Below are 19142 nucleotides of genomic sequence, written 5' to 3' on the forward strand. Positions count from 1 at the left end.
GATTTAGTTTTGTCACAAGAAATTACAAGCCTGAAAGTTGGGAACCACCAGTGTAAACAGTATGACCTGGCACCTAATACTGTATTGATCCTATATTATAGATAAGAAATATAGTAATAATAAGCATTATTTGTACATCAATTTTTTTTTATTAATTCAAGGCAGAATGATAGGATGATCTTCAATCAGGTGATGACAGACAACGATCATACCCTCAAGCAGGGAGGGGCGGGGGTGCGCGGCGTGCTGACAGTCTTCAGGTACAGAGCAGGAGGGAGAGGAGGAGAAAAAGAGAGAGAGAGGAGTGCGCTGCGCGGAAATGAAGTAGCATGTAAAATTATGGTATTCTGGAAATTATAAGGATTAGTATAATTATATTAAATAATTTAAGTGATATATGTGAACACATGCTAATCATAGGTCAAAACAGCGCTAAATTTGGCTGAATTATAAAAATGCAGAAGTGGTAAAATGAAGAGCCGTTTGGGAGCCGAAAGAGCCGGCTCTTTTTGATGAGCTGGGCCAAATGATCTGGCTCACTAAAAAGAGCCTAAATTCCCATCACTAGAAAATGCAGCGCTGGACCAATATGCTGCCTTCATGTACTGTCGGAAATAACGGAGGAGTTTCCTTTGGTAGATATATATCCCATTTCTATCAGATTAATGTTTTATTTTTTATCGTACTACGGCTAAAAATAAGTCAGAAACCCTCGATTTTAAAAGACAACAACAATTGTCACTTTTCTTTAAGGTGGTAATTATGTCCCACCAAAACTAGATGAATTGTCACATAATCTTAAATCTCGGAAGTATTACCCTATGAGTAGTTAGTGAATGCCGCATTATTGGTAAATAAATAACACACGAAATAACACAAAACATATTATGTACAAACGTTTTAAACGTTTAATTGCTTTGAAAAATATATTTGTTGTATATTTAATTCAGTACACAAACACAAAGTCTTGGCAAGTTGAAAATAAATTAACATCGTAAGAGCCAACAATTGCACGTGATAATAAATAAAAGGTATAAATATTATGCATAAAAAAAATAACATCTAGGCCTACAATATAATTAATAGAAATAGATAATTAAATATGGCACATGCAAAACACAAGGTTGCAAAAATTGTTCACAAATAAATAAAGTTAAAAAATAAATTAACAGTCACTCAATAAAATAATTTTAAAGTATCAAAACATGTCAGAGCATTATGAGGTCATGATAAATTTATATCAGTTTGACTGATGAACTTTGATGAAAGGTTTTTGATTGATTCACACTTTCAATGCAACAACTGATTCAGTGTTTAGAAATCAATCTCTCTCATGTCAGTAGGTGTCCCGGGCCTTTCGGTCTCCACCTCTTCATCTTTCTCCATGGGGCCCTGCTGGAGTCCACTCCTCAGCCGCTGTCGGAGGGCATATTCGATCATGTCACTGTAGCACTCCAGCACTACCTGGGATGCAAGACATATATGAGAATACATGATTTTTGTCATAGATGCAAAGACTGTAAAACAAAGCAGGTCCCTCAAAACACAAGTATTCTGAGTCTGTTTGCTTAAAACTGATTATTCTTGCAACTCTCATCCCTGCAAAAATTCTTACTCTAAATGTGATCAAATCAGATAAATGTGCAGACTTTACAGGTGTACTCACCAGGTCAGCCTGGCAGAGCTTCGCCAGTGCTTCACTCATCACAGCCAGCTGAACGGGCCCCTTGGTGCCCAGGCCCCTCAGAGCACAGTTTAGTGATGCTGCAGCAACAAGTGACGGTGTTGCTCCCAGAAAGCGGGAGTCACATGCACACATGGCCGCCAGCGTGTCGCTGTGCCGCCGCAGGGTGGAGAGCAGCCCCTCCTCAGAGTCACCGCTGTGTCCATCTCCTCTCTCCCCCATGGAGGCAAGAAAATGTGGGAGGAAGTCCTGCGGAGTCACTGCTGCTGTGTCCCACCGGAGGGTGGCGAGGATGACACGCTCCATCTCCTGATGGAGGGAAGACAGATGCGTTTAGAGATGATTGTGTAATATTGTTATAATACAGACATTGTGATGTGAGAGGAGATATCGTAAGGGATTTATTTAGCCTATTGATAGGCCTATATTGTGAGAGATCTTAAATATGGTCTTCTCCTGGTCTTAAAGAGGACATATCTCTGAGCTTGACCTCATACATTTTGGTATCTGGAGTGCCTTCCAACTCACAAACTGGGGAATAAGACAACCCTGTCAGTTTTTTGGTGGGCTGTCTAGATCAGAAAACATTAAAGCATGTAAACATGTTCTACTAGTAACCCAGAAGTATGAACCTGAAAATGAGCATATGTCCCCTTTAAAGTCTGCATTAGAGCTCATTGAGTTTACTCATTTACCCCAATTTTAAATTCTAAATTTGATGAAAGCACCAATATTGAATTGAAGAACTGAGTCAAAACTGTGTGATATTATTTGTTGATTAATCCTTTAATCCCACTGTAAATGTATGAGCACCACATGTGTGGATGCTATGTGACTGATTCACTGACTCACCCGCAGGTTGGACGGCTGGAAGCTGTATTCAGCTGCAGCACAGAGCATGTCAGCCGTGACGTTGTCACACTCTGTGAGTTTGGAGGCGATGAGGATGCATCCAGCAGCCAGGCAGTACGGTGAGACAGGTATAGACAAAGAGGCAGACAGGAACCTGTCCATCAGAGAGACAGACAGGGGGAACACAGCCTCATCACAGCCACTCTCACAGCACACCTGGAGAGGAGAGAAAAAGAAGATGTGAGGCATCACTGTCACAGCTGCTGTGATGATGACATAACTCATCCAGCACCGCGGGGAGAGATTCATACCTCCAGGGCCCATTTGGCGAGCTCCTCCCTGCGCTCTGGCTCCCGCTGGATGAGGGTGATGTAGAGCATGGAGGGCATGTACCTCTCCTCCACATGGAGCAGCCTCTGGATCACACGGTGCCCGGACACGCTGGGGTCCCAGGCGGCTCGCAGCTGAGACGAGCCCACGATGTGGCCCTGGGCCTGGGGCTCAGTCGGGCTCTGGTCCTGACCCTTGTCCTGACTCTGGTCATCCTCCACCTCCTCACACCACAGAGACACAGACATGCCTCTGTCTGCTGGGTAAAATATGAGCTTGTTTATGTCCAAATGGGGAAGAAAGACAGCAGCTAGTGTCCCTCTGTCACCTGAGGAAGCTGGGTGGTCTGCAGGTAAACAGGAAGCTGGGAAATCCTTTTTCCTAGTTGAGGCAGTTTTGGCTTCCTGTGGTGCTCTTTTGAATCTCACTGCTCAACTCTGGTCTCTGACTTTTATACCCAGCAGGGAGAGAGAGAGAGAGGGAGAGAGGGAGTGGCACAGAGGGGAGGAAAGAGAGCGTAGGAAGGGGCGTGGACCCTCGTGAGTGACATAAAATAATAAGAAGACAACAATATGGTGAGTGCAACAATTGCTTCAACAGGTGGGGAGAGGGAGAATGGAGGAGAGCAAGGGAGAGAGGGAGGCAGAGGGGGGAGGAAAGAGGAGCAGACAAGTGAGGGAGTGGCCCTCAGGGACCGAGCAACAGCTTGTCTTCGACAGTGAAAGAGAGAAGGGAGGAAAAGAAAAGGCTACGAGGGGAGAGAGGCAGAGAGGGGAGAGAAAAGGTCATATCCAGACTCTGACAATGGGAATGGATGACAAAAGGAGGAGGACGGTGTTTGTTTACAACCAGAGGAAATATGTCAAAGTCTGGCTGGATGTTAAATCCTGCTGCTGTTCGATGAAGAGATATTTATTAAACTTACCATTTATTCAGTTATGTTTGTCTTTAAAGATAGTCAGCCATAAATACATATTATTACATTTGTTTCTTTGATAATTACAATTGCAATACTTATACAATTATCCCAGTTGGGATTTCTGATAATAAAAAAACTAAAAGTGGTTTTCAAACTTGAAGTTACAAGATAAATTTGGAAAAAAATATTTACATATTTCTGCAAAAATTGCAAAAAATTCTGTTCATATTTTTAGACATTTCCCGGATCTTTAAGGTAAATAGAGTTGAAAATAATTATTAATTTGATAAATTATTCAAAAAACATAAAATCAATCAGCAACAATTCTGATAATTAATTAATCATTAAAATATTTTTTAAAATATGACCCAAATTTGCTGGTTCCAACTTCTCAAATGTGATATTTTTCGGTTTTTATGTATGAGAGTAAATTAATCATCTTTGGATTTTGGACTGTTTTTTTTTTTTTTGGAGAAAACCAGCTGTTTGAAGACGTCACCTTGAGCTCTGGGAAATTGTGTCAGACAATCAGTCATTATTTTCGGACTTTTCATAAACCAATCAACAGCAAAACTTTACAAAACTATTGAACACAACCTAAAAACATGAAGGAGCTGTATGTAAAAAACATAAATCTAAATCAAACAATGAATCAACTGATCAAAAACATAATTGTCAGGTTAATCGATGATAACAACAATCATTAGTTGTAGCCTTGTGATGAGGGGAAGCCAACAGATTTAGTTTTGTCACAAGAAGTTACAAGCCTGAAAGTTGGGAACCACCAGTGTAAACAGTATGACCTGGCCCCTAATACTGTATTGATCCTATATTTATTACCATAGGATAGATAAGGAAATATATTAATAATAAGCTTTATTTGTACATCAATTTTCAAAATAAAGTTATAATGTGCTTTACATGGTTAAACCCGGATTGAAACATTTCAGGACTGCAACGAGGCAAATAAAATAATTCGAAAGATAAATGAAATAAAATACCCAACAATGATATAAGATCAATAGTTACATATTTTAAAATAGTAATAATATTTTTTTTTTTATATTTTCATTGTATTTTTTATTTATTGTATATTTATGTTTCTTGTCTCTGTCTCGTCTCCTCTGAGGTTTCTCATTGTCAAAGCAACCTGTGGCCCTCTGCCCCCCGCCCTCCATGTGGCAATCTGCTGCTGGTGTTTAAAGAGCAGCGCAGCCACCGGGGAGGGCTGGGCGAGGTATGTGCAACAGACAGTGGAGCCGGGCAGGTCAATGAGCCGTATTGTCTCCCTTTACAAATCAGTGTCAGACAACAGCCCCTGGCCTTCTGCCTGCTGCTGGCTCCTCACACACACATTCATGGGGTGGATAGACACACTTTTCACAGCAGCACCCTCTCGGGGGACTCCTCTGACGGTCACAATGGGGTCGCACTCCTCAGTGGAGAATACAGATTGTATTTGACAGTCATTACAGGTGGCCCTTCACACATTCAGGCATCAATGGCAGCTCATGTTTCCAATAGGAGTTAAATAGACGTCGGCCTCACTGACACTTGATTTCAGCTGAGCATCAATAATTCATTCTATTCAAAGTGGAGCTGGTGGCCGTTTTCACTAGCTATGAGCGTACATTCAGGAGTAAAAAGTTAAATAAATTAAATTTGACATGATATTTGAGAAGAACATTTGGAACTATACTATATTTAATAGAAAGATTATAATGAATTTAATGAAGTTATTAACTTTAAAGGGACTGTATGTAACTTTTTTCACATATAAATAGTTTTTTATTGCCAGTGTGTTAACAGGTTGTAACCTAACCTAAAAAATTAGAACTTAACTAAAGGGTGGTGTACTATATTAAACACCCAACAACATTAACGAAAACTGTATTTCGCATTTTACGAATGGAAAATCCACCCTAAAAGCAAAATTTTTAATTACATGAATTCAAAAATAAAAAGTTTTAATTTGTGAATGTGATTGTAGCGCTGAAGACTGACAGAACAGAACAGCAGGTACTGTAGCTGCCATATGGACACAGTTTCTGATGCATAGCTGGAATTCCTGCTTTTAAATAAGTAAAACCCACTTGGGTTCAGCATGTCTGCAACAAAAAGTCCAGTTCCAACAAGTGCCACCTCATGGAATTATGAATTCATGTCCTCATGCTCTGATTTGATGTTTATATGTGCAAATATTTACTTTACTGGAATAGTTCAATTCAGTCTTTATTGTCCCACATCGGAAAATTTGACTTGCAGCATGGCAACAATACACTCATCCATCAGTTAAACAGATTAAATAGCAGATATTAAAAAAGAAATAGAAAGAGTAACAATAACAGTAAATAGTAGGGCTGCTGCCTCTTAGTCGATTAGTTAAATAAATGGGTTGTTTTGGTCTCAGTGGACTAAGATTTATTTAGCCGATTAGTCATTTGTCATGCTTTTTTCATGTTGCATGACTTTTTTTCCAAGAAACTTGTGAGCACATCTCTGGTAAACACAAGATTTAAAGTGGTGCTTTTGTGTGATTCTTTGCGGTGAAACTGAGATTTACAGATCTGTCGATTAAATCAACTAATCGATTAGTCGTTAAAATCGTGTTAGTCGACTAAGAATTTCTTTGGCCCTAGTTAATACAATTAAAAACTGTAAGTAGAAACAGGTAAAACCAGTAAATAAGAACACATTTAAAAAAAATAAGACAAGGACAGGGTCTTTTGGTAACTACAAAGGGTGCATATTAAGAGATTTTAATGTACATAGTAAAAAATAATGTTTGAATTTATTGCACCTGGTCCTGGAGAGTTAATAAGAAGCAGCTCAAACTCTTTATTTAAGGGACGGATATGAATGTCAATTATGTTTGCCTTTCTCTGGACTCTTCTAATAAAATTGTGTGACAGTGAGGACGGCTGTTCACCGATAATCTCACTGACTAATAGCACAATGTTTCTCTTATAAAGGTGTAAATCAGCCTGAAGAGGAGGATGAACTCTTGTATGTCATTTATATTCATCTACATTCCTCTTGTGAGAGTGTTTAAGTTAAATTTAAGCAAAATGAAAGACAACTAGTGACTAAATAATAATGAAACCTGTAAAATCACCACACATAAACACACCTCGAGACACATACAAAGTGTCATACTTGCGTTTTTTAAAAACAAACCCACGGCTCAAACCTCCAGCTCAGAGGGCATCAGAGTTTGAGTCACATCATCATCTACTGCAGATAAGAGCTTTTCTAAGACAGCCAGCATAATGACAACATGAAGAGAGCCTAATCCTCTAACACTCAGTCGATTGTAGCATTAGTGAGAGTATATGGGGTTTAAAGCTGTCGACAAGGCCCTCGCCTATAAAACAGGCTGAAAGCAGATTGAGTTTGAATGAAGGGCTGAGTGAGTTTGTCTCTGGAGGTCAGGTTGGGGTGGACGGAGGGAGGAAGAGGAACAGGGTGACAGATCGTGGGCCTGTTTAAGCACCCTGCTAAATTCATATGTCGCAGCTGTATTCAAACAACACTGACGGAGGGGGAAAGAGACAGCGGCGAGCCAAAAGAGGTCCTGAGAAGGGGGTGTGGTTCCCCGCCCCTCATTTTCCAGCTCATTTCCCGGGACAGAGGAGAACAGAGGTCCTATTTTCTCTCAGCCATTCACCTCACACAGACACCTGCTGGCGACAGGGGGGGGGGTAGGGGAGAGAGGCGGAGAGGGGAGGGGACAAAGTTTAACCAGTTCACAAGTTAACACGCCACATAAACACATACTGTTTATACTGTTACACCACTGGGATAATTACAATTTCAGAAATCCAATTTCTTTTTTAATTTTTATCATAATTTCCTCATATATCATAATTTATTTATCATCTAAGCAGTAATTCTTTAAAAGCACATTATAATGCAGCTGTAAGTGTTTATTAATGTACAATATTTTCAACAATTATAACTTCTCCTATGAAGACAAATTCTATATAATAACAACTGCTATGTTGTCATATATTATCTGTTTATATACCAGATATGGATGCTTCGCAGGAGGAGTCAAATCAAATCAATAAACACTTAAAAGACCTTATATCTGCTTCCACTATAGTGTGTTATAACCCAATTATTAAAGACTTTGCTTATAGGGGGGTTAACATTAAGTGTTACCCTTAATAAGTTTTGATTATTACTATTCTCTTGGTCTTAAAAGTGGTTTATTAGTAATAACTTAAATATTATTATTATTATTCAGTGGGTTTTATTTTCCATTTTGTGTTACACATTTTATTTAATTTTCTTTTCTTTTTAATCTTATTTCATCTTTTATAATGTGTTTCTTGATGCTTTTAATGTTTTATATTTTATGTAAAGCGCTTTGAATCGCGTTGTTGCTGAAATGTGCTATATAAATAAACATGCCTTGCCTGAAGTTGCTCATATTTAACTCATACATACATGTGTAAATAACCAGGCTCCCTCAGTGAGACATGGTGGTACCTCTCAGGGCTTCTGGTCTTTTGGAAAACCTCCTTTGGACAGACGACTTTCTCTGTTCAGAGGATCAATATGATGAACTTCTTATCCACAGACCTGAAAATGGATCATTACTGGGATCATTTTAAAATCAAGGTGAAAGAGATTTTAAAGAGACATCAGTCATGAATGATCCAGTGTTACTGTTTGTGTTTTGCATGTTTTGTTTGTTTTTTATTCGTGCTGTTAGGATTATTTTCTTATGGCGATTTGTGTTATTTTGTGTTTTTTGTGTGTTATTTCTATATATTTTCTTGTTGAGTTTTATGTATCTGTATAAGGGCCCATCCAGGGACTGGTATGGCAAACTGGCTTAGGCTTTACACTCAGCTGCCAGTTTATTAGGTACACCTAGCTAAAACTAAAGCAGTCTAATTCAACAAGCCTGTAATAACAGCTTCCTTCATAAAGGTTATAATGTTCAGTTTTTGTTGAAACAGTTTAAGAGGAGTTGATTCAACTTTAATTAGTGGTGTTGTCCAATTGTATTGCATTACACAGAGAGACGTTTCTAATATTTAGTTTGTTCTAATATGTGCTACTGGTCTGTACTTGTAAATAAATAAATCAGATCCTTGCTGTGAATAGATGTGCAGAATAGTAAGTGAAATGAAAAATATAAATACCCTGCTTTGTTAAGATTCAACCATTTATTTGGAAATAATCAGCGGATGAAAACGTTATGACTTCATGTAGATAATTACAAGGCTTAAAATATTACCACGCCACACGTGTGAAAACTATAAGGCATGCAATAAAGTTTGCATAGGGCTGGAATGGCATCGTACAGTACTAACAAGGTGCTGCCAGTGAGTTTATCCTTCATCTTCTTCCCTTTTTAAAAGGAGCAGTGGCAAGGGGACGCATAATAAAACGCACTGAGAGGACAAGCACAGACGATTATTAAATAACTTGTGAAAAGGGCAGCATGGAGAGTAAGAAAGGAGGGCAGTACTCTTTAGCAAAGACATAGGACATGTAAACAAGTGGCGACATACACAAAGAAAAGGAGCACTGCAGGTAAGGCTATAGTGTTTCTAGAACATCTTAAACTGTAACACTCATGGGTACTTTAAACGGAAAAAAAAACTCAACACCGCCCCCTGCCTCTGACAAATAGTAACAACAGTCTTCACCAAACAGTCTGCATTCTTTCTCATTTGATCATATACAGTCTATATTTATATATATCTCTTTCTTCATATATAAAGATCGTCCATACATCAGTCCACCAGCTGATCTGCACATTTAAGGAGAGGTGGGAACGCATGCTGAATCAGAGGCAGCAGCTCCTGCCTGGGACTCGCAGAGGAGGCGTTGTGTCTCGCTGGCCTGGGAGTCCGGGCTGTCCTCCTCGGAGCTGGAGGGGACGTAGAGACCCAGGACCTGCAGCACTTTCAGGGGAATCTCCTGAGGAGGACAGGAGGTTAGAGGACAGGGTTACTGACGGGTTAGATTTAGCTTTTAAAATACAGGTACATGTTTGCTCTTCATTATATCCACTGAGACTCATACTTGACTCTATGCTGGATCTTATTGGCCCATGAAGCAGCTCTTACCTTGCACTGAGTCAGCTGTAGGTAGATGGCCTCTGCTCCTTCCAGAACAGTCTGCAGGTCCAACTTCATCGTCAGCTCATTAATGTGCTGAGGAGCATTCACAATGTGGACACAGATGAGTGTATAGTTACAGACAAAGTTACTCACTTCCTGTCTCACAAACACACACACACACACACACACACACACACACACACACACACACACACACGTACAGTACTCACCTTGAGAATAGTGTTAAAGTCGTGGTCTGAGCCAATCAGCTCTCCTCTCTGGGACTCCAGGATTGAACAGGCGATCAGCAGGTGGAAGTTGTCACATGGCAGACGACTCCAGAGGACCTGAGGAAGGAAAAGGATGTTTTACGAAACAATACTTGTAAATGAAGTTAGCTAAGATAAGATACATAATTACACTATTTATTATTTTCAAAAAAATAAATCAAGAAGATACCTCAATAAAAGTCAAATGTTATTAACGCAGGGTTCGTACAGATTTTTAAGAGGAAAATTCAAGCCCTTTTCAAGAACATTCAATGTACTTGAACCTGAAATTTCCAGACTCTCGAAGCCTTTATCACCACATCTAAGTTAATACTATAAATGCAATTGCAAAAAATGAAGTTTACAGAATTCATTCATACCAAAAGCAATCAATGTATATTGACACTATGTTTATTTTACCAGCAGTTCATTTGTTTTGATCATGATTATTGCTTGCTAATTTCCAGAGTAAGGGATCAACAGATATACCAATGAATGACGAGTGAACACAGGAAAATAACTTTTTTTGAACATACAGCCTTTAAATCATTCAAAAATCATGCATGTTTGCATATGAAGCTTAACATCATCAAGGCGATCCTGACTGTACTTTAGTATCATAAAAATATTCATGAATATAAGTAGATATGGTGCACTCACCTCCCACATGATAAGGATGTCCTCAAAGGAAAACTCTCTCTTGAACCAGATGAGCAGCCAGCGGAAACAGAAGCACAGAGAGCCGCTGTCCTGAGAGTCTGATGGACAGAAGAAATATATATGTTTCAATTTAGTTTAGTGGTCAACAAAAAAGAGGAATGAGTTCCTTGAAAATAAGTAACATCGAGAGTTTTTAGTCTTGCATATTTTACATACCCTGTATCCCGGAAATTCATGAATTTCCTCTTATTTAGCAGCATACATTTTCAATCTTATCATGCACATCAACATAGTGTACACCCATTCTGCAGATTCTGTATGTGTGTATACTTTTATACATCATAATTAATAGATTTTTAATCCATATCCTTGCCCTACTTTTTGTTGCATTATCCTAATAACTTGTTCCCAGCTCTGCCTCAGGACTTTATTTTAATCTAATCCAGTGTGACTGGGTGAGTATTAGCTGACTAACCCAGGAAGTCACATAGCTCCGGGTCCAGAGCCTTCAGCAGGATACTGAGCTGAAGGAGCTGCTGCTTCATGGCCTCCTGAGACTCTTCAAAGTTCTGGTGCTGCAGAGGAAATGAGGACAGACTTGTTAAGTCGCTGCACACATCAAAAAACTGCTATTTATATGACCTATTCAGTTTGAAACCTTAACAGAAATCACAGCGAAAGGCATCCAAACCACAATGAAACTGCTGTAAATTTAACAATGTGTGCTTCCTGCTTTCATTTAAATCAGAACTGCTGATGAAGCATTAAGTCACCACACGGGAATCATTTAACTGACCGCACGAAGCAGCAACAATCTAAGCTTTGAGTCAAACTTTCTGTTTGCAGCTGTAGTCTACTGTTCCTGTAACACAGTAACACAACTGCACAGCCTGAAATTCAAATGTCACAGAGAAAGTGAGACATTTCTACTAACCACCAGCTCCATGAAGCCTGTCAGACACCAGAAGGACTCCACCTCGTTCTGGGTGATGAACAGGAGAGGAGAAAGGAGGTCACTCATCCCCTGGACATAACCTGGACAGATGGAAACAAAAGTGTCAGGGTGACATGGATATACACCGATCAGCCATAACATTAAGACCACTGACAGGTGAAGTGAATAACATTGATTATCTCTTACAATGCCACCTGGCAGTGGGGGGGATATATTAGGCAGCAAGTGAACATTTTGAACTTTGTTGGAAGCAGAAAAAATGGGCAAGCATAAGGATGTGAGCGACTTTGACAAGGGTGATGGCTAGACGACCGGGTCAGAGCATCTCCAAAACTGCAGCTCTTGTGGGATTTTCCCGGCCTGCAGCGGTCAGGACCTACCAAAAGTGGTCCAAGGAAGGAAAACCGGTGAACCGGCGACAGGGTCAGACCCAAGGCTCATTGATACACGTGGGGAGTGAAGGCTGGCCCGTGTTGTCCGATCCAATAGAAGAGCTACTGGAGCTCAAATTGCTGAAAAAATGATTGCTTGTTCCAATAGAAAGGTTTCAGAACACACAGAGCATCGCAGATTGTTGCATATGGGGCTGCGTAGCCACAGACCGGTCAGGGTGCCCATGCTGTCCTGATGTTATCTGCCTGAATGGTCACCGAAAACATCCCTTTAATTATCTAAAAGATGATTGTAATGAACAAAAAAGTCTACTGCTGTTTACTGCAGGCACTGGGGTATACAGACGGGAAGGATGAAGGTCACAGGTGTAATTATTTCCACATATTATTACTGTATGTGTTATTAATGCTCTATGTGCAGAGCCACCTAACCACACCTAACCTCCTACACTGTTCTTTATATATGAACGTGCTGAGAATAATAATCTGTGTCTCATTTTAGTACATCTTTAAAATGTTTTTGTATCTTGCTGCCTGTTCTTATTGTCCAAAAATGAGTGTCACTGTAATATTCTTAATAATTATTAAGATTATTAAACCCCAGTAAGCACATAATCTGACCAAATTAATGACTAAAGACATGCTATGCTCTCATTACAGCAGCTAATTCATTATAAATAAATAATCATTTTCATTTTTGTTACATCTGATTGTTTTCAGTACTGGTGCACCTCTGTTGTTCAGACATACATACCAAGATCAAAGTTGTACATGCAGTATGTCATCAGCACATCGTGCAGCAGAGTCAGTCCTGGATTATCGTTCCCAGAGAAGAACGTATTGTGTCGGTCTGTCCTGCTGACATCTCTCTCTGTTACGACAGAACAAAGACAGTTTAAAATTTCAACATCTATTGCAGCTCTCACAGGCAGCTGACTGATACGATGAACAGATCTTGTGTGTTACGGCGGATTTCCGGGCTGACCTATCAGGCTTCTGTATCCTCTGAGGAGGGAGTTCCTCATCTCCTGCTCTTCACTGACCGACTTCCACTGCACCTTCATTCTGAAGTACTCGTCCCTGCAGACACACAAAGGCGTTAAAGAAGTGGACTACCTTAAAGGAATAGTTTGACATTTTGGGAAATAGGCTCATTCGCTTTCTTGCCTACCATTATATAAATTAGAAGACTTAGAAAAAAGACTTTTAAGTCACACAGCTTTTAGTCACAGACTATAACATTTTGTAAAGACTGGGGTTCTTGCAGGGTCACGATTTGCAAGACTACAACTAGATTCCTTTTGAGATTATTTGCCATCCTGCTCCTGTTGAACAATAGAGCAGAAACAGAATCAGCTTATAGCAGACGAAGAGAACTGACACTTGTTCTTGTACCTCCCCAAAGTCCCCCCCATGTTTACCGTCTACCCGCCTTGTTACTTCCTGTTTAGGTGCTGGAGAGAGCATACCTATTGGTTGTTGAGTTGACAATGTTCACGTCATTGAACTTCACTATTTGCATGAGCCAAGACTAAAAACGTACGATAATATTAAACATGATTTTATTTGGAAAGTCGAGACGAGAGAAAGGCTAACTTAAGGCAGCTCGGGCTCGGAGTGTTATGAACACCTACCAGATCACGGGAGCGCGCCACAACTCTAGCAAAACTCGTTATTTTATTCCGACATTGGACAGTCTGTGACAGTGAAATCGATTGAAAAGTTGTTTGGTATAAGGCTGGCATTAAATGAGAAGATTGATACCACTCTCCCGTCTGTACGGTAAATATGAAGCTACAGCGGGTTAGCTTAGTTTAGCACAAAGACTGCAAACAGGGGGGGGGAAAGCTATCCTGGTTCTGTCTTAAAGTAACAAACTCCAACTAACACCTTTAAAGTTCACCGTATATTATTATAACACATTATATCTCGTTTGTTTAATTCGTACAAAATCTGAAGAGCAAAAAGGAGAAGTTGTGTTTTTATGTGAGGTTTGTTGTGTTGGACTATTTCTTGGCCTCATCAAACTCTTGGCAAGAAAAAGAAAGAAGCGTATTTCCCAAAATGTGGAACTATTCCTTTAACCATCAAAAAGAGTTAGGAGAACATGCGCAGTAATAATAACACTAACGTTTTGTAGCGCAGAATGTCCTCTCTTTCCTTGAAAGTGCTGTTCCACGGATAAAAGCCCAGGAGGAACTTCCACACCTCCTTCCTCAGGGAGGGTGTGACACCCTGCAATAGACAAGACTGGCATGAAAACCTGCACAATCTGGTAGATGGAGGGGTGAGGAAAGTAAACAACGTGTGTCTTCCACATAGGAGGTATACTGTCACTGTATTTTCTGTCTCACCCCTCTGAATACGAGCTCTCTGATCTTCTCTGGGTTCTTCACTCGCCCCTCTGGATCCAGAAACTCGTCCCATTTGTTCAGCGGTTGTCCCCTGGTTACGTTTGGTCTGGGACCAAGCTCTACCCCCTTCATGGAAGCACAGATGCAAACATTAACAACTGATTTAGATTCTTGTGTCCCTTAACATTATAACAACGTGTAATCTCTCTGTATTAGACATAACTGTGTGCTCTAAATTGTTCTTTTTGTTTCCTTCTCTTACACAGTTGATGAGTTCGAAGCCGGGCTCGTCGTCGGACTGGTGGGGCAAATTAGGATCCTGAGCATTACGTAGGTGGGCGGGCGACCCTGGAGGTCGAAGTGCCGCCTTGAAGAAATTGGTGACTTTGGAGAATCCACCAAATGTAGTGGCGTATGGGTCCTGGATAAATCTCTGTTCAGGTAGAGAGAGAACAGGATCACAAACAAGAACAAACATAGAGGTTCTCTACTTTGAGAGAGAATAAAGCGCTACAGGAATGAGTCCTAAAACCCAGAAATCCCTCGTCTGGAAGTCAGTAGGTTTTTTGAATGGGTTATAGTTAGATGCCAAACATAAGGTCTGTGGTTAACACAAGCTTAAAAGATTTTAACGTTTTGTTCTACGGTATAAAATACGTCAGTAAATACCCCACTTGTGAATTTTGAAGCCTTTATGTGTCTTAAAAAAGGCAGTTGCTAACAAGTGGCTAGATGAGACTACTAAACGTCATCACGCCGACTTGTCATCCACTCTATTGCAACACGCTTGATAGAGTCCATCTACTCCCACTGTGTTTTGGACACAGCGATCATGTGCTGCGACGCTGGTAATGCTTCATTACTGAGCGGCTAAAGATAGGAGTGTGAGAGGAGGTTAGGATTGTGATTCCGAAACAGAGTATAGGCTAGAGTGGGACTTTGATCGGTGAGTCATTGGTATTGATCAACAAGCTAACAATAAAGATTTTATGATAGAGGTAAATTACCGAAACAAGATCGGCGCCTCCATCATCGAGGAGCTGCAGCTTATCGAAGGACTGAGAGAGCGCGCCTGGGTCCTGAGGGTAGGCAAGGAAGAGCCGCCCGTCAACTGGTGACCTGATGATAACAACAGAAACCATGTGATGTTTTTCATACTCATGTGATTTGTCAACAAATAGCTGTTTCCAGAACTGTCATGACATGAATGTTTACAGTAACAATAGGACAGAAACTGCTGCTAGATTTAGGATGATGATGATACGTACTGGTCCAAGATGATGTAACGGTGCAGGGCCCTAAACAGCTCCCTGGTTCCTCCTCTGTGGAAGTGCAGAGCAGGCAGTGGGTGGCCCCCTCGGCTAGTCAGCACCAGGAAGTTTCGCCCCAAAGAGAACCGAGCCCTCCGAAGAGAGTATAGCTCTGAGAGAGGCAGAGAGAACGACCACTGACCTGCAGGCGAAATCAGAAACAGAAACACTTTATTGATCCGTGGGAGGAAATCGGGGCGTTATAGTTGCTCTTGTATAAACATAAAGAATGTAAGAAAATAGAAATAAAGGAGTATCTGACATGTAAATTATGTACATAATACTACAATATAAACACAATACATGTAAAGAAATATAAGTAAATACTAAAATCAAAAATAAGAAAATGAGAATTTAAGAAATATGAAATATGTACAAATATTTGCATTAAGACGTGCAGTATATTATAGGCAACATTTAGTCTCATACACCCTTCCTTAAGGTTACAGTTTGCCAGAAGTGACAGAAGGGTAAACTCCACCTGAGTCTTTGACTGGGACGTGTTCTCGATCTTTCTTCACTGTGCTGATAACTGCCCAGTCTGGCTCATACCCGGGGTCAAAGTTCGTATCCTCCTCCCCTCCTTCTCCATCCTGATTAGTAAGATTGATGGGAATTATATCTGAGATAGTAAAAATACTTCATGTGTGTTTTCATGTGTAGCAAACAGATGATCACTGACCTTTTTGGTGTAGAGTACAGCAGGGGCACTGCGACCCTCATCCTCTAGCGGGCTCCACTCTAAAGCTGGCACACCGGCCTAAAAACAAATGCATGTTTATAATCCCAATGTTTATTTGATTTCCCTATTTGTACCTTAACGACTCACACAGATTTGCTTACCCGTTCAACAATGCGGATGAACCCTGGGATAGTTGTGTCCTGGTTACTCCGCTTGGCATTTGTGTGGAGGTACACTCCCTCCTTCTCAAATATCAGCTGAGGAGAAAAAATGACCCACATACATGTTAAGTAGCCAAATCAATCATAACATGCAAGCTGAAATAACTGGATGGTTCACTTTAGCTTGTGTCAGTCATGGGAACATGTTAAGTGTTGATTATTTTCATCATCTATTTATTTCTTTTATACAGGCAAAATAACACAACAGTATGATGACATGACAATTTAACCCAAAAAAGAAGGAAAGGTAGAGAAAAAGGAAAATAATAAATAAATAAATATCCAGAGACAAAAAATAAAAATTACTGATCAAATAAAAAAAAGAAGAATATGATTAGGCCTAAAGTAACTCATCAAATAGGTTAGCTATTTGTGGCAGGTTAGGTCATATAGCACCTTTCATACAAACATGCAGCCTTAAGTGCTTCACATAAAACCCCCAGAAATAAACAATAATAAATAAAAGTTTGCAAGACTAAAAAATAATAAAACAATAAAAGTTAAAAATCAATAAATAAAAGTAAAAAGTCAATGAAAAAAAAAAAACAGGGATAAAAATATAATATTAAAAAACTGTGATTATTATTTTTTTCTGCCACAGCCTAAGAAATGGCTTTTGTCCAACCAGAGATATTCAGTGTAATATCATATATGACAAAGAAAAGCAGCACATCTGCACATTTAAGCAGTGAAGCTTAAAGGATTGATTTTCTTTTTGGATGGACTCTGGCCAGATTGTCTTGTGTATATAGAGGTATATAGAGCCTATAGTGAAAACCCTGTTCCTGCCTTTTAATAGAGATGTTGTGAATGAGGAAATAGAGTGATTTAATATGACATCTGTGTTTTTGTTTGTTTGTTTGTATTGGTGTTACAGTGATGTTATATGGCTCAACGACTATCTAAATATTGTACATTTAAATCAGGTCATCTTAACGTCACATAAAACAAAAGAAGAATATGATTAGGCCTAAAATAACTCATCAAATAGCTAACATATGGCAGGTAAACAAAACCACACAACAACAAAGAGCTTGTTAATGACAGATCACATGATTACAGCTCTGTCAGGTCAGACGGGGAAGACGGAAACAGAAAACACTTTACTATGATGACCCAGTATCGACTGACTTAGCTGGCACATTGTAATAATGTCTGTATGGTTATAGATAGATACAGATATCTGCTACACAACAGATGACAACATGTTATTGAGGAGCTAGAGACAGCTAGCTATTAACAATAAGCTAACAGGAACAGCAATCTCGACTCGTTTCACACAAAATGTCACAGTCAAAAGGAAGGGAGGTTGTCAACATTCATACTGTTAAATGCCGACAGTAATAGTGTTGTAAATAAATAGAAAATACCTTATAATCAGGAACGTTTTGCTCCATTTTTCCGTCACCTCTGGCTCGACTTCGATTTTCCAAAATAAATGTTACGTCATACTTCCTGATTATGGAAAGCCCCGCCCCCAAATGGGACGTCATGAGCCAATCAGAGTGCAGGACAGAATACTGCTTTTGTCTTCTTTTAATTTTCTCTTTATAATGAAATTGTATTATTTTTTCACAGTAATTTTAACATGTTCATCAAAATAATAATAATAATAATAATAATAATACAAAATTAAAAACAAACGAACATGATCATGGATGCTGCCTGTCTATACGTGCTGTCTGTCTGCATCCCTGAATGTGATTGTACTGATGTTTATTGTATGTTTCGATTATATGTGCTGTCTCTGCATGATTGTACTGATGTTTTACTGTTTTCTTTTATCTTTATTGATCTATCTTGTTTCTTCTCCGTCTTAACTCTTTCCTTTTAATCAATGTGCTGTAATGTATTGTTCTTTTTAGGGTGCCTATTGTCATCAGGCCGGGGACTACAGCTGGATATTAGCCATGTTGGCTAAAGCTGCCCTTTTTACTGTTATTGCTACAGTCAATTAATTGGTATTGTCCACGATATAATAAACTAATAAACTAAACTAAACTAAACTAAACAAATACTAAATTAAATTAAAAAAAATAAGGGAGGAAAAAAACAAACACACACATTATTCATAGAAAGATACATTTTATATAGATAGATAGATAGATAGATAGATAGATAGATAGATAGTAACTTTATTAATCTCGAGGGAAATTCAAGTTTACAGCATCACAGTTCCATAGTGAAAAACATGTTAGTAAAAAGGCAGTAAAAAAGTTAGTAATGCAAATTACAAAAAAATATACCAGATATAAAAATACAAGGAGATGAAGAAAATTGTTAAAACTGAATATAGTGCAGGGTAACAGCTGTGCAGGGTAACAGCTGTGATACACGACTATTAGGTGAATATAGTGCAGAAGAGACTGATAAAAATGAATATACTGCAGGGTAACTCCAGTAGCTTAGTCTATGCTTAGTCTATGCACAC

At 39.4% G+C, this 19142-nt stretch overlaps 2 protein-coding genes across 2 annotated transcripts; both read right to left on the reverse strand.

The window, feature by feature from the left end:
* Positions 1 to 992: 992 nt before the first annotated feature.
* Positions 993 to 4963, reverse strand: ccndx (cyclin Dx). Its single transcript, XM_074657365.1, has 5 exons — positions 4936 to 4963; positions 2848 to 3122; positions 2537 to 2752; positions 1667 to 1993; positions 993 to 1464 (listed from the first exon to the last, which is right to left on the reverse strand). Exons 1-5 carry the CDS (start codon positions 4961 to 4963, stop codon positions 1315 to 1317), a joined length of 996 nt encoding a protein of 331 aa, XP_074513466.1. The 3' UTR covers positions 993 to 1314.
* A 3983-nt stretch (positions 4964 to 8946) lies between these two features.
* tbc1d17 (TBC1 domain family, member 17) lies at positions 8947 to 18226 on the reverse strand. The gene is made up of 17 exons (XM_074655911.1): positions 18082 to 18226; positions 16652 to 16747; positions 16491 to 16568; positions 16290 to 16401; positions 15767 to 15950; positions 15506 to 15617; positions 14761 to 14931; positions 14499 to 14624; positions 14276 to 14379; positions 13130 to 13224; positions 12899 to 13015; positions 11732 to 11832; positions 11273 to 11372; positions 10798 to 10895; positions 10099 to 10215; positions 9875 to 9961; positions 8947 to 9725 (listed from the first exon to the last, which is right to left on the reverse strand). Exons 1-17 carry the CDS (start codon positions 18202 to 18204, stop codon positions 9564 to 9566), a joined length of 1983 nt encoding a protein of 660 aa, XP_074512012.1. The 5' UTR covers positions 18205 to 18226; the 3' UTR covers positions 8947 to 9563.
* Positions 18227 to 19142: the final 916 nt, after the last annotated feature.

This window comes from Sebastes fasciatus, chromosome 13, assembly GCF_043250625.1.
Source record: "Sebastes fasciatus isolate fSebFas1 chromosome 13, fSebFas1.pri, whole genome shotgun sequence".
NCBI lineage: Eukaryota > Metazoa > Chordata > Actinopteri > Perciformes > Sebastidae > Sebastes > Sebastes fasciatus.

What these genes read in the sequence shown, in the direction of transcription:
- tbc1d17 (XM_074655911.1), bottom strand. Translation starts at nt 18,204, where the DNA reads ATGACGTCCCATTTGGGGGCGGGGCTTTCCATAATCAGGAAGTATGAC. An exon ending in CTGTACTCTACACCAAAAAG is followed by an intron (nt 16,402 to 16,490) that starts GTCAGTGATCAT and finishes CTTACTAATCAG; the next exon opens with GATGGAGAAGGAGGGGAGGA. An exon ending in ACTTTAACACTATTCTCAAG is followed by an intron (nt 9,962 to 10,098) that starts GTGAGTACTGTA and finishes AATGCTCCTCAG; the next exon opens with CACATTAATGAGCTGACGAT.
- ccndx (XM_074657365.1), bottom strand. Translation starts at nt 4,963, where the DNA reads ATGGAGGGCGGGGGGCAGAGGGCCACAG. An exon ending in CGGGGGGCAGAGGGCCACAG is followed by an intron (nt 3,123 to 4,935) that starts GTTGCTTTGACA and finishes TTTACCCAGCAG; the next exon opens with ACAGAGGCATGTCTGTGTCT. An exon ending in AGCTCTGCCAGGCTGACCTG is followed by an intron (nt 1,465 to 1,666) that starts GTGAGTACACCT and finishes CTTGCATCCCAG; the next exon opens with GTAGTGCTGGAGTGCTACAG.